This window comes from Theropithecus gelada, chromosome 5 (assembly GCF_003255815.1).
Source record: "Theropithecus gelada isolate Dixy chromosome 5, Tgel_1.0, whole genome shotgun sequence".
NCBI lineage: Eukaryota > Metazoa > Chordata > Mammalia > Primates > Cercopithecidae > Theropithecus > Theropithecus gelada.
Window position 1 is genome coordinate 74,042,232 of NC_037672.1, and position 15,096 is coordinate 74,057,327.

At 36.1% G+C, this 15,096-nt stretch overlaps 1 protein-coding gene across 1 annotated transcript in view; it reads left to right on the plus strand.

Moving 5' to 3' along the window:
• Nucleotides 1-7,125, plus strand: part of TMPRSS11D (transmembrane serine protease 11D) — a 62,800-nt gene extending 55,675 nt beyond the window's left edge. The window contains exons 8-10 of the mRNA XM_025385985.1: nt 493-752; nt 2,176-2,318; nt 5,501-7,125. Coding sequence (XP_025241770.1) covers nt 493-752; nt 2,176-2,318; nt 5,501-5,662 — 565 coding nt within the window. The 3' untranslated portion in view covers nt 5,663-7,125. The remainder of the gene's footprint in view (nt 1-492; nt 753-2,175; nt 2,319-5,500) is intronic.
• The last annotated feature ends 7,971 nt before the right edge of the window (nt 7,126-15,096 follow it).

The window sequence follows — 15,096 nt, forward strand, 5'->3', positions numbered from 1 at the left end:
AGAAAAATTATTCATCCAGTAATAAGATAAGAATGCCCCTTGTCATCACTACTATTTAAATGGTGCTCCTGCCTAAAGGAAAAGATAGGAATTGAAAGAAATTAGTTAAATCTAAAATGTTTATTATTTCAGGTTTCTTAGTTGCTTAAATGGGAAGGGAGGTATGGACAAAAGAGAAATCAAAGATATTTGTGTTATTACCATTGGCTACTTACCATTAACGTATCAGCATAACTTCATTGGAGTAGAAAAACACCAAGATCACCCCAAGATATGTTTTCTAAAATCTTCTCCATTTCTTTAGACAAATGACCATGTATTCTGCCAGTGAAGAATTAAACTCACTTGCCAGCTTATAATGCAGGAATATATAACAAAGAGATGTGGATCCAATAGTTTCTGGATAGTGGTACAGGATGGCTAAGACAAATTTATATATCTGAAATGTTCACAAATTCCCTACTCATATAACATGTTTTCATAATGTTTTAGCAACTCCAATCCTCGTGAATGGATTGCCACCTTTGGTATTTCCACAAGAAATCCTAGACTAAGAATGAGAGTAAGAAGTATTTTAATTCATAACAATTATATATCTGCAACTCATGAAAATGACATTGCACTTGTGAGACTTGAGAACAGTGTCACCTTTACCAGAGACATCCATAGTGTGTGTCTCCCAGCTGCTACCCAGAATATTCCACTTGGCTCTACTGCTTATGTAACAGGATGGGGTGCTCAAGAATATGCCGGTAAGTGTCTCAGAAAAAAAATTAACAATAGAAATGTCTTATATTTGCTATTATGTAATTTTTTAAATTAGGAAATGCCTGGAATAGGTGTCTCTATTCTTCTACAGACAGAATCATTCTATATTCTGTTCAGACCAAGCTCTAGCTACCCCTGAGTTTCCTTAGCAAAGCAAAGCAATGCCCAGGAACTATGGAGAATTCTCAAATATAGTAAAAGGAAAATGTAAAACAAAGTTATGAAGAAACATGAGTTATTTAATAATACCGAGATTCTATAAGATTCAAACAGCTTCCCTATAAACAATAAGAAATATTTTGTTTGTTTGCTTGTTTTTTAGAGACAAAGACTTTCTCAGACTGGAGTGCAGTGGCGCAATCATGGCTTACTGCAGCCTCAAACTCTGGTCTTAAGAAATCCTCTTGCTTCAGCCTCCCAAGTAGCTGGAACTATAGATAAGTGTGTACCACCATAGCCAGCTTTTTTTGTTTGTTTTGTTTGTTTGTTTGTTTTCTAGAAACAGGTTCTTGCTATGTTGCTTGGGCTGGTCTCGAATTCCTGCCCTCAAGTCATCCTCCTGCCTTGGCCTTCCAAAGCAATGGGAGTATTTAGATTAGACATTCTATGAGGACTTAATAATTCTTAAAGTATTAACTGCCCTTTAAAGTATTCTAGGATAAAATAAATCCTGCCTCTATGGCAAAGACTCGATGTGTACATAAGCATTGTTTATATTTGTTTATTGAATGAATAAAATGGAAACTAAAATGAGGACAATGCACAAGAGCTGCTAGAACCAAAGAGAAAGTAAGAGTATCAGCAAAGGAGTGGAAGGGTAGCATTCACAATTTCCCTGGGCTTTTACCCATGTTGTAGATTGTCTCTCCAAGGAATAATACAAAGCCTTAATAGTTCTAGAACATGTTCTATTCTGTTTTTGTGGCCCAAAGTAATTTGGTGTAATAGATAAAATTTGCACCAGTCATGAAAAACTGGTGGTGTCATTCTGAGAGTACATCAATATAAAATAGACTAGTTCTTTAGCCTTGAACCTAGGCTGGTTTCTCTTTTGCTGCTAGGTTAAAGGTTATTCAATATGTAATCTTCCAATCCAAAGTCTGTCAGTGGATAATTTAAATTCTTTTAGTCAATTTTAAGATAGCAAATTTGTTTTCTCTAAAGGTTTAAGGAGCACTGTGTCACAAAACTAAAGCAAAAAAAAAAAAAAGTGATCTGCAAAAGGGGTTATCTTCATCTACTTGGAGAATTTTTACTGCAAAGAAACTCCAGAGTAAATCTTTAGGAGCCTTCACTGTTAAATATGAAATAATGTTTGGAGTACACTTATTTCTTCTCAAATTTACTATAGGATCAATAATGTACATATGTTGAAGTCCATTTTTTTCCTGCTTTTATACCAAACAGGCCCCACAGTTTCAGAGCTAAGGCAAGCACAAGTCAGAATAATAAGTAATGATGTATGTAATGCACCATATAGTTATAATGGAGGCATCTTGCCCGGAATGCTATGTGCTGGAGTACCTCAAGGTGGAGTGGATGCATGTCAGGTAAGCTCAAGACAATCTCATCCATGTCATCATCCAAGAAGTGTATGAGCACTCCCTAGTATGTGATAATGTGATAGACATAAAGGGAACAGTTACAATACACAGTTCTGTTCCTCTAAAATTTATAATCTAGATTTTAGAAATAAAAATTTTTATGAAGTTTATCTATCATGAAAGCATTCACTCTGAGAGGCCACATTACAGAGTAGTTAACCATCCAAAGCCAAGAATCAGAAAGATCTCGATTTGAATTCCTTAACCTCCATTACCAAGTCTCTTTATCTAAAAGCTGGGGATAATCATAATAGCACCTAACTTTTTGTGTACTAAGAAAAATTAAATGAAGACTAAATATGTCAGGCACATTTTAAGCAACAAAGAAATCTCATCTATTTCACTGTTGTTAACGTAGACCATGGTCACTGGTGTTAATAACTTTAACCTCAACCTTTTAACTGCTATGAAGGATTAAATAAAAAATTAATCATTATATTATAAAATTAATATATATAGTAAATGAATTTTAAGAGATAAATAATAATTCTTGGACACCTTGAAGACAGAAACTTTATACAAAATCCTAGTAATTTAAGTCACAAAAGCTCCTACAATAATGAAACAGTAAAAATGAAAAAGAAAAGAAATAACTATTAGGTTTGGATCTAGCCCATAATTTTTAACCAAATGTACAAAAACAAACAATAAATATGAAATTCTCACTGTAAAGTGATTAAAATCAAATTTTAATTCTAAAATGTTAAATTAAATTATCTAAACATAATTGAGGCGGTTATATCTTTTAAGAGGTTTTGTTCACATATCGGAAATCCAACTCCATATAGTAACAGGAACAGGTAGTGTCAGAAATGGAATATTCTTTTAGCCTGGAGTTTTAAAAAATCGATCTGTTTACTTGAGGAACTTGTTGCTGTTTTTCTGGGTGAATTGTATACAGAAGGATAAGAATTATTCTTCACATCAAAAGGTCACTGACTTTCATATTTAGTGCTCATGGTCTTTAAAAAGTGGATAAAAAGTAGTTCTCACATTTTAGGTAAAGCCCCCAATCCATGAGCACTTTTCCCAAAATGAAACATTTTTATCAACTGTAAGTTGTGTGTAGGTGGAGATTTGTTTTTCAATTGTCAAGATACTGTTAATTACCCAGTCCTTTATCTCCTTTCGGTGGAGATGTCTCTGTAGTAGGAAATCCTTCTTGCTCTCCTTCCTGTTTCTCTGTTACTACTAGCCCTGAAACAACAAATTCTCAAGTTTCATGATAGCTTTCCAAAGAATCCATCAATCAAATAAGCAACACACCTCCACACTGACAACTCCAGACCCACTGAGAGCATTAATTAAGACTTAAAAATAAGCATGAGTTTTAAAAGGGTGTTATTCATTATTTTCCCATTTATAATGGCCTTACCTTCTGTCCCTCGGTGCATACAAATTATTCTCTTCCTTCAAGCCCAGTTCAAGCCATAACTCATCATGATACCGTCCATGTGTATTCCACTCTAGGCCTCACTGATTTTTAAGTGAAATACTATAATGCATAGTCCACACTTCAAAAAAAAAAAAAAAAAAAAAGAACACAGCACTTTACATAAGAACTTAAAAGATCTTATTTGTTTTGTCCATTCTTTTGTTCATTTTTACATTCATTAATTCAAAGGAATTATATTAATTACTTTCTATGCACCAGACATTATGTTAGCACAACAATACTATCCCTGCATTCAGCAAGCCTATGGTCTACAAGACAGGACACAAATTCAAATGTCTGCAGTCAGGCAATGAAGCTGGCTAGATATGGAAAAATTACAAGTCCCTCTTGCTTTAACATTTACTTGCCCACATTTGGTCAGACATCATGCAAAATAATTTCTCACTATAGAAAAAGCACTACAAAAACAGTAATAGAAAGTACTGAGAACTGGTTAACTGAAGCATGCATATGTCATATAAAAGAAGCAGGTGACAACCAGCTTCATGAAGTATTTGCCATGCATACTGGCACTTCACACACTGACTCTTCTCCCCATCTAGACCAGTAATTAAACAGGTATGGATGAGCTAGCTACTAAGAGCAGCCAATGAATAGCTGACTAATTTAGAAGCACACTTGGTAATAATAGCTGACTTTTATTAGTACTGACTATACTATATGCTAAGCTGTACTCAAAGTGCTTTGAGTTTTAAACTCATACAAACATTATAAGAGGAAACAGAGGTACAGAGAGCTATTCACCAGCTTATCAAAGGTCACATAGCTGGTAAGTGGAGGACTTAAACCCAGAATGTAAGACATACTCAATATGTCTCCCCAACTAGATTATTATGTGCACAAATGTTTGTTGGTTTGTTGGTTCATTATTATGACTGGGTGGTAAGTATCTCATTAGGAGTGTTTTGCTTATGACTATATACATTTCTTCACCAAAAGACAACTTTTTGATGATATACTATGCATCAGACACCATGTAGTGTGCTAAGGTTAGGAAGATAAGTGAGACTTCCAGAAACTCATTCATTCAACAAACATCTCCTAAGGGCTAGAAGCTTCGGTTTCAGCAGTGTACAGAATAGGTATGTTTTCTTTCCTGTTGGACCTTACAGTATATCTGGGAAAATAGACATTGAACAAATATAATAAATGCAAGTGAGTGTTTCAGAGGCATGCAGCTGCTATATCAAAAACAAAACAAAACAAACAAAAAACTGACCAATGGGATTAAGTGTAAATAGGCACACAAATGCACAAATGTGCTTTTATAAAGTAGTGGAGCAGTGACAGAGACACACACAAGATGTAAGGACACAGTGAAGAACAACTGAGCCCAAAGCTGGAAAGGGTGAGAGTGGGGAGGAAAAAGGTTGCTCAGAGAAGTCTTCCTGAAGGAGAGAAAGCCTGGATGAGGAGGAGGCAACCACGCAGTGACTGAGGGAAATCTGAAAAATGTATTTGTTATCTTCTCAGACTTGCTGAAGGAACAACTCGGGTACTTTGAGGATTTCAGTGATTTTTCCACGACTTGGTATAATATTTCAAAAGGAAATAGGCTGACATTATTCATATAATGGATGTGACTGCTTCCTCGACTGCCATAGAAATAAACTCCTTAATATTTTGGGTTTGTCTTTGTAATTAAGTAATAAGTCATTCTGTTTTTTTACAGGGTGACTCTGGTGGCCCCCTAGTACAGGAAGACTCACGGCGGCTTTGGTTTCTTGTGGGGATAGTAAGCTGGGGAGATCAGTGTGGCCTGCCAGATAGGCCAGGAGTGTATACCCGAGTGACAACCTACCGAGACTGGATTAGGCAACGAACTGGGATCTAGTGCACCAAGTGCATCCCTGTTGCAAAGTCTGTATGCGGGTGTGCCTGTCTTAAATTCCAAAGCTTTACATTTCAACCGAAAAAGAAACTGGAAATGTCCTAATGTAACAACTTGTTACATAAACATGGTTTAACAAACACTGTTTAATCTTTCTTTATTATTAAAGGTTTTTTATTTTCTCCAGAGAACTATATGAATGTTGCATAGTACTGTGGCTGTGTAACAGAAAAAACACACTAAACTCACTACAAAGTGAACAATTTCATTACAGTTGTGCTAAATACTAGTAGTGAGAAGAACAGGAACCTTGAGCATGTATAATAGAGGAATCTGCACAGGTCTAATGGGTCAGAGGGGTCTTCTCTGAGGGTTTCACTGAGGGTGAGAAGCAAGCAAAGTGTGGAAACATGCAAAGGAAAAAGTGATGGAATAATATTCAGGACAAAAAGAACAGTATGAGGCAAGAGAAATAATATGTATTTAAAATATTTGGTTACTCAATATCTTATGGTCAGTATGAGTCCTAAAATTAAAAATGTGAAACTGTTGTACTATATATAACCTAATCTTAATTATTCTGTACGAACATGCTCCCATAGGAATTAGTGGATAATTTTCAGCTATTTAAGGCAAAAGGTAAAATAGTTCACTCCTCAACTGAGACCCAAATAATTGTAGATATTTTTCATGATGACCCATGAAAAATATCCTTCATCTACCTAACGGAGAGACTATATCTACTTTACAGAGAAGTTAAGAAATATACCTACACAACCTTCTCAGGTGCTTTACAACTACATAGTACTTTTTAACAACAAAATAATAATATTTTTAAGAATGAAAAATTTAATCATCAGGAAGAATTTCCCACTACAGACTTCCTATCACTGGCAGTTATATTTTTGAGAGTAAAATGGTCTTCAAATGCTAAATCTAAGTAATGAATTGAAAGTTTAAAGAGGGAGAAGAGTTGGTTTGCAAAGGAAAAGTTTAAAAGCTTAATATCAATAGAATGATCTTGAAGACAGAAAAAACTTTTTCACTCTTCCTCTCTCATTTTCTCTTTCTCTCTCTCTCTCCCCTTCTCATATACATGCCTCCCCCACCAAAGACTATAATGTAAATTAAATCCACTAAAATGTAATGGCACAAAAATCTATGTAGTCTGAATCATTAATATTCCTGAGTTTTTATGAGCTCCTAGTGCAGCTAAAGTTTGCCTATGCATGATCATCTACGCGTCAGGGCTTCCTCCTTCTAAAAGCTAACTCCCTACATCTGGACGTCAGGACTGCTCCATACATTTGCTGAAAACTTCTTGCATTTCCTGATGTAAAATTGTGAAAATACCTACATTAAAGCCATCCACTTTAAAGGAAGGGGAGTTGAAAATGCAACCAACTCTTGGCGAAATGTACAAAGACATCTTTGCTATACTTTATTTCAAATAAATTCTTTTAAAATAATTTCCCTGCCTAATTGTTTATGGAAGTTATGACTTTCGAAGGACAATTCAAAAGCATTTATTTAATTGGTTCCGCAATGAAAGAACTGCCACCTATACTCTAGTAAAGGCCTGGCACTTTCTGCTACCTTTTAATCAAGCGCTATAATTGAGGCAAGCGTCCAGCTTGACACTCCTCAGCTGCACCCTGTGAAGACAACATTGAACTGGTAATTTAGAGTAAACCTCAAGGGGAGGGAGTCTTTGTGCTTGAGTGTGTTTGTGTGTTTGTGTGCGCAGCTGCCCTCATATAATAGCAAACATATGTGTGTTTATTCTTATGTATTAAAAGCTATATAAAAGGAGATGATTATTTAGCAGAAAATAGAGCAAATTCAATTATTTATTGAAAACAATAAAAACTTATTTAGCAAAATATGCATATTTTGTGAAAAGATATTTGAAAACTAGGGGAGCATTTATTTTAAGAGCTTTTTTTTTTTTAATGTGCTGATAAATTCAATTTTTCTGACACCTATGTGTGGCTTTATGAAAGTAATTTGAGTAGTTACAGAGGAGTGGTGATTTATAAATGCTTTCAGTCCTTAAAAAGTCATTCTGGGAGCTCTGGAAGAAACTTTCTAGCAGCCTAATTCAGTTGTAGAAAGAGTTTTTGAACAGGGAAAATCCTGTTCAGCATACATACTAATCAATTCTTAAAAGCACACATACTAATCAATTAAAAAATATGTCAAACAAAGTGAATATTTGGCACTAAAACTGAATCCTCCTGAATTTAAAATAGTGAACAGAACTAATGAAAAGAGAATTATTCAAGAAAGTTTAGAGCAAACAGTTGACTACTTATTGAACTAATTGGATGTCTGAATTACAGAGAGTAAACTGTTCCTTTAATAAATGTATTGAATCCTACTATGTTTGAGGTTCTCTGCTAACCAAAGAAACAAAGACAAATAAGACATAACACTTTCCCTTAAGACACACAGAGAATAGTGAAGTTGAAAAACACATTATGCAATATAACATAAAGGATGAAATGATAAAGAGTACAACATTTCTAAACAGACAATAAAAGAATGGGAAGGTCATAGAAGACTAATAAAAAATATATTTAATTTATAATAAAATCAAAACTGAGCCTTTCAGAGCAGCAATTTGCCATAAACCATGATAATTTCCCTGTGGTTAGGGAAAAGGAAACTAAGAACTTCTCAGATTATGAATCTAAATCCTTCACAAGCTCAGTTTACACAACTCACTTTCTTTTTTCCAACTTGCTAAATATGAAATGGTTCAATGAGACCAAAAATAGATTTTTCCCTTTATATTTATTACATGTCTACATAATCCAGATATCAAACCTAGTCCTTTTCATTTCAAAACAGTCAGTTTGATTAATCTTCTGTAGGGGAGACAGGTTATTTCCTTCTCTATTTCTTGTGTTTCATTTCATTTCTTTTTTTTTTTTTTTTTTTTTAATTTAGAGACAAGATCTCACTATATTATCCAGGCTGGAGTACAGTGGCTATTCACAGGTGCAATTATAGCATACTACAGCCTCAAATTCTTAGACTCAGGTGATCCTCCTGCCTCAGTCTCCCAAGTAGCTGGGACTATAGGCACGCACCACAGCATCAGGCTTGGTGGGTTATTTATAAAGGAAGCAGTTGTCATTTGAAGAAAGAGATTCATTTCCATGGGAGCATTTTTTAAACCATGGGAGATTTTTAAGCAGAAGCCGGATAATCACCTGTGGTGATATTTTGCGGAAATGTTTCGAAAAATTTCTGTAATGAGTTGGGCTTAAAATCAGATTATTCCAAAGACTGCTACACAGTCTAAGATGCTACCCATAGCAGTTCTGAGGATCATAAGATCTCTGAGAGAAAGAGGAATTTCAGAGTTTGGATATCGATTTGTTAGTTTGTTTAATCTGGTACACAACTATGAAACAAATCACCTAAAGAAATCAAACCAATCACAATGTGAATTAAGTAACAATCCATTTTGGAGAAAAAGGCAACCAAATGAAATTGAGGAGATGATTCAGAAAACAAACAGGGCATTTTCCACGAATGCCATTCCATTTAACCTACCTACAATCATACAAGTTATACTGAAATTACCAGTGCAATAAAAATCTGTTGACACATGTTCTTACTTACAAGTGAGAGCTAAACAATGGGTACATATGGACATAATGGGGAATAATAGACACTGGGGATTCAAAGGGAGAGGTGGGTAAGGATTGAAAAAGTACCTGTTGGTTACAATTTTCACAATTCAGGTGATGGGTGCACGACAAGCCAAGACTTCACCACTGCTCAATACATCTATACAAGAAAACTATACTTTTACCACCTGAATCAATTAAGATCATTTTTAAGATGGTTGACATGTTCAGAAAGAGATTTTTCTGCAAATTTTATGCATCTATCCATTCATTCGTTTTTTTATCCATCCATTTATTTATTTATCAATAGTTTTTGCTCACTTGCCCTGTGCCAGATACTATTCTAGGCCAGTCAAACTGAATTCTGGGAAAGAGCAAGACAGGCAAAAGAAAAAGCAAGTATAGGCCGGGCGCGGTGGCTCAAGCCTGTAATCCCAGCACTTTGGGAGGCCGAGACGGGAGGGTCACGTGGTCAGGAAATTGAGACCATCCTGGCTAACACGGTGAAACCCGTCTCTACTAAATATAAAAAAAGTTAGCCGGGCATGGTGGCGGGCGCCTGTAGTTCCAGCTACTCGGGAGGCTGAGGCAGGAGAATGGCGTGAACCCGGGAGGCGGAGCTTGTAGTGAGCTGAGATCGCGCCACTGCACTCCAGCCTGGGCGACAGAGCGAGATTTTGTCTCAAAAAAAAAAAAAAAAGAAAAAGAAAAAAGAAAAAGAAAAAGAAAAGAAAAAGCAAGTATAAAGTTCCTGAGGTAACTATAAAGTTGGTGGGTTTGGAAAACAATAAGAAGCCAATGTGGTTGGAACAAAATTAATGAAGGGAGTCTGGTATTAGGTGAGGCTGAAGAAATAGACATGTGGGCTACATAGATAAGTTTTTGTTTTATTCTAAATGTGAGGACAAGAGTATGGACGGAAATCATATGATCAATTTTCCATTTTCTTTTTTTTTTTTTTTTTTTTTTTTTTTTTTTTTTTTTTTTTTGAGACGGAGTCTCGCTCTGTCGCCTGGGCTGGAGTGCAGTGGCCGGATCTCAGCTCACTGCAAGCTCCGCCTCCCGGGTTCACGCCATTCTCCTGCCTCAGCCTCCCGAGTAGCTGGGACTACAGGCGCCCGCCACCTCGCCCGGCTAGTTTTTTTTGTATTTTTTAGTAGAGACGGGGTTTCACCATGTTAGCCAGGATGGTCTCGATCTCTTGACCTCGCGATCCGCCCGTCTCGGCCTCCCAAAGTGCTGGGATTACAGGCTTGAGCCACCGCGCCCGGCCAATTTTCCATTTTCTAAAGATGAATCGGGCTACTCTACAGAGAACTACCAGAGGACAAGAGTAAAAGTGAAACTAATCAATAGACCATTGTAGTCATCTAGGAAAAGGATGAGCTTGACTTGAATTAAGGAGCTAGCAGTGAAGATGGTAGAAAACGTTGAAATTTAGGAAATATCTATAGGAAAAAAATAATAATTTCTGATTGATTAGATTTAGGTGCTGAAGAAAAGAGAGAAATCAAAGTTGACTAAAGTTTTGGTCCTGAAATAGAAAATAATGGAGAGAAAAATCTGGGAAGTGAACCAAGTTTGAAGAGTAGAGAATCAAGAATTTCTTTCCGAATCTGATACATTTGAAATGTACAAGCTATGAGAACAGGTAAAAAGTTGCAAATAGGCCGGGCGCAGTGGCTCACGCCTGCAATCCCAGCACTTTGGGAGGCCGAGGCCGGCGGATCACGAGGTCAGGAGATCAAGACCATCCTAGCAAACACGGTGAAACCCTGTCTCTACTGAAAATACAAAAAAATTAGCCAGGCGTGGTGGCGGGCACCTGTAGTCCCAACTACATGGGAGGCTGAGGCAGGAGATGGCGTGAACCTGGGAGGCGGAGCTTGCAGTGAACCGAGATCACACGACTGCACTCCAGCCTGGGCGACAGAGCAAGACTCCATCTCAAAAAAAGTTGCAAATACATATCTGTAGCTCAGAGGAGGGATTGAGGTTGGAAATATAAATTTTGTGGCATTTACAAGAACAGTTTCAGGGAAGTAGAGGAAAAAGTAGTGTTGGAATAACAAGAAGAGAGAATGGGGAAATATAGCTTTTGGAAAATAATGTAAGATCATCTCTTGATGACTTCAAGGTAAAGAAAGACGTTCTAAAGATGATTTAAAAAAAGATTTCAGTATCACAACTAAAAGGTACTTAAAGGAAATAATGTTAAATTTTTTAAATTAGAAACTTTTTGTTATTCAAAAAACACTATTGTAAGATTAAAAGGCTAAATAACAGAGAGAGAAAAAATATTTGCAATTGTAGGGGTGGGAAAATTTGACTTTTGCCATCTTAGGGTTTTTTTCAGCTAGACCTGAGAATTAAGTTGACATAAGACAGATCAACAAGGGAAAATCATACAAAGTTAATAGAAGTTCTATGTGGCACAGGAGCCTTCATGAGAAAATGAAGACCCCAAAATACAGTTAACAGTTGAACACATGCTGAATTGAAGAACACTAAGGTTAAAAAAAAAAAGTAACTAAATTATAAGAGAAGGCTAGAAGATATTTTATTTTATTGTTTTGTTTTATTGTAGACAGAATCTCGCTCCATACCCCAGGCAAGAGTGCAGTGGCACAATCTCAGCTCACTGCAACCTCCACCTCCCAGGTTCAAGCAATTCTCCTGCCTCAGCCTCCCAAGTAGCTGGGATCACAGGTGCCCACCATTATGCCTGGCTAATTCTTGTATTTTTAGTAAAGATGGGATTTCACCATGTTGGCCAGGCTGGTCTTGAACTCCTGACCTCAAGTGATCAGCCTGCCTCGGCCTACCAAAGAGCTGGGATTACAGTACCAGATATTTTAACAAGATCTGTGCAGAATGTTCTCAGTCTCAGCATGCCATCCTTGATGATAAGAATTGTTCTTTCCTTTTGGTAGAGGGAGTACATGTTTGACATGGGAATGTCATCTCCTGCTTTTAAGAAACAGCACAAAGGTCAGAGTGATCTTATACCTGCTGTTTTCAAATGACTTTAACTAAAAATAGTCAATATGCCAGAATAGCATATTTTAAATTTCTATACAATACATATAAATTAAAAAACACATATCTAGAATGTGTGAAAAAAAAACTACAAACAAATTTTTTAAAGACCAATAACATAATAGAAAATGAGCAAAGAGTTGGATTAGGCACATCAGAAAAAAAGAAGTGGCCAATAAATGTAAGAAAAAAAGGCTCAACCTTATTGGAAATAAGAAAGATGAAAATTAAAGCTATTGTAATATATCACCACTACACACTTATCAGAATGGGTAAAAATTAAAAGTTGCCAATATGAAGAACTAGCAAGAATGTGGGAGTGTAAATTGCTTTAATAAAATTTGAAAATGGTGCTATCTAATAAAGAATATCATATACATATCCTATGATCTAGGAATTCCATTCTAAAGTGAATATTATGTAAATGTATGTACATGTGCAGGAATATTCAAAGAAGCATTATTAATCATAGTCAAACAGTGGAAACAACCAAATATCCATCATCAGTAGAATGAATAGATTTTGTTATAGTCATACAGTAGAATATCACTCTACAACAAAAATGAAAAACATAAAATTAAACAAAAGAAGTCTGGCCAGGCACGGTGGCTAACATGCAGTATTTGGTTTTCTGTTCCTGTGTTACTTTGCTGAGGATGATGGCTTCCAGCTTCATCCATGTCCCTGTAAAAAACGTGATCTCATTCCTTTTTATGGCTGCATAGTATTCCGTGGTCTATATGTACCACATATTCTTTATCCAGTCTATCATTGATGGGCATTTGGGCTGGTTCCATGTCTTTGCTACTGTAGGTAGTGCTGCAATAATCTTGTGTGCATGTGTCTTTATAGTAGAATAATTTATATTACTTTGGGTATATATCCAGTAATGGGATTCCTGTGTCAAATGGTATTTCAGGTTCTAGATCCTTGAGGAATCACCACACTGTCTTCCATAATGGTTGAACTAACTTACATGGCCATCAACAGTGTAAAAGTGTTCCTATTTCTCCACAACTTCATCAGCATCTATGTTTCTTGACTTTTTTTAATAATTTCCATTCTGATTGGTGTGAGATGGTATCTCATTGTGATTTTGATTTTCATTTCTCTAATGATCAGTGATGTTGAGCTTTTTCTCATATGTTTATTGGCCACATGAATGTCTTCTTTTGAGAAGTGCCTGTTAATATCCTTTGCCCACTTTTTAATGAGGTTGTTTTTTTTTTTTCTCTCTTGTAAATTTGGTTAAGCTCCTTGCAGATTCTGGATATTAGATCTTTGTCAGATGGATAGGTTGCAAAAATGTTCTCCCATTCTGTACGTTGCCAATTCACTCTGATGGTAGTGTTTTTTTTTTGTTTGTTTGTTTTTGTTTTGTTTTGTTTTGTTTTGTTTTTGCTGTGCAGAAGCTCTTTAGTTTAATTAGATCCCATTTGTCAATTTTGGCTTTTGTTGCAATTGGTTTTGGTGTTTTAGTTATGAAGTCTTTGCCCATGCCTAGGTCCTGAATGGTATTGCCTAGGTTTTCTTCTAGGGTTTTTATGGTTTGGGGATTTACATTTATGTCTTTAATCAATCTTGAGTTAATTTTTGTTTAGGTGTAAGGAAGCGGCGCAGTTTCAGTTTTCTGTCTATGGCTAACAGTTTTCCCAGCACCATTTATTGAACAGGGAATCCTTTCCCCATGGCTTGTTTTTGTCAGGTTTGTCAAAAATCAGATGGTTGTAGATGTGTGTTGTTATTTCTGAGTTCTCTGTTCTGTTCCTTCAGTCTGTGTGTCTGTTTTGGTACCAGTACCATGCTGTTTTGGTTACTGTAGTCTTGTAGTATAGTTTGAAGTCAGGTAGCATGATGCCTCCAGCTTTGTTCCTTTTGCTTAGGATTGTCTTGGCTATACCAACTCTTTTTTGGTTCCATATGAAGTTTAAAGTGTTGTTTTTTTTTTTTCCTAATTTTGTGAAGAATATCAATGGTAGTTTGATGGGAATAGCATTGAATCTATAAATTACTCTGAGCAGTAGGGCTATTTTCACAATATGGATTCTTCCTGAGAATCAGTATGAGGATGGAATGTTTTTTCATTTGTTTGTGTCCTCTCTGATTTCCTTAAGGAGTGGTTTGTAGTTCTCCTTGAAGAGGTCCTTCACATCCCTTCTTAGCTGTATTCCTAGGTATTTTATTCTCTTTGTAGCAATTGTGAATGGGAGTTCACTCATGATTTGGCTCTCTGCATGTCTATCGTTGGTGTATATTAATGCTTGTGATTTTTGCACATTGATTTTGTATCCTGAGACTTTGCAGAAGTTGCTTATCAGCTTAAGAAGATTTGGGGCTGAGACAATGGGATTTTCTAAATATAGAATCATGTCATCTGAAACAGAGACAATTTGACTTTCTCTTCCTGTTTGAATACCACTTACGTCTTTCTCTTGCCTGATTGCCCTGGCCAGAACGTCCAATACTATGTTGAATAGGAGTGGTGAGAGAGGACATCCTTTTCTTGTGCCAGTTTTCACTGTGGGTTTATCATAAATACCTCTTATTATTTTTCAATATTTTCCATCAATAATCCATGAGTTTCTAACATGAAACAGTGTTGAATTTTATCAAAGGCCTTTTCAGCATCTTTTGAGATAGTCATGTACTTTTTGCCATTGGTTCTGTTTATGTGATGGATTACGTTTATTGATTTGCCTATGTTGAACCAGCCTTGCATCCCAGGGATGAAGTTGACTTGACTATGGTGGATAGACT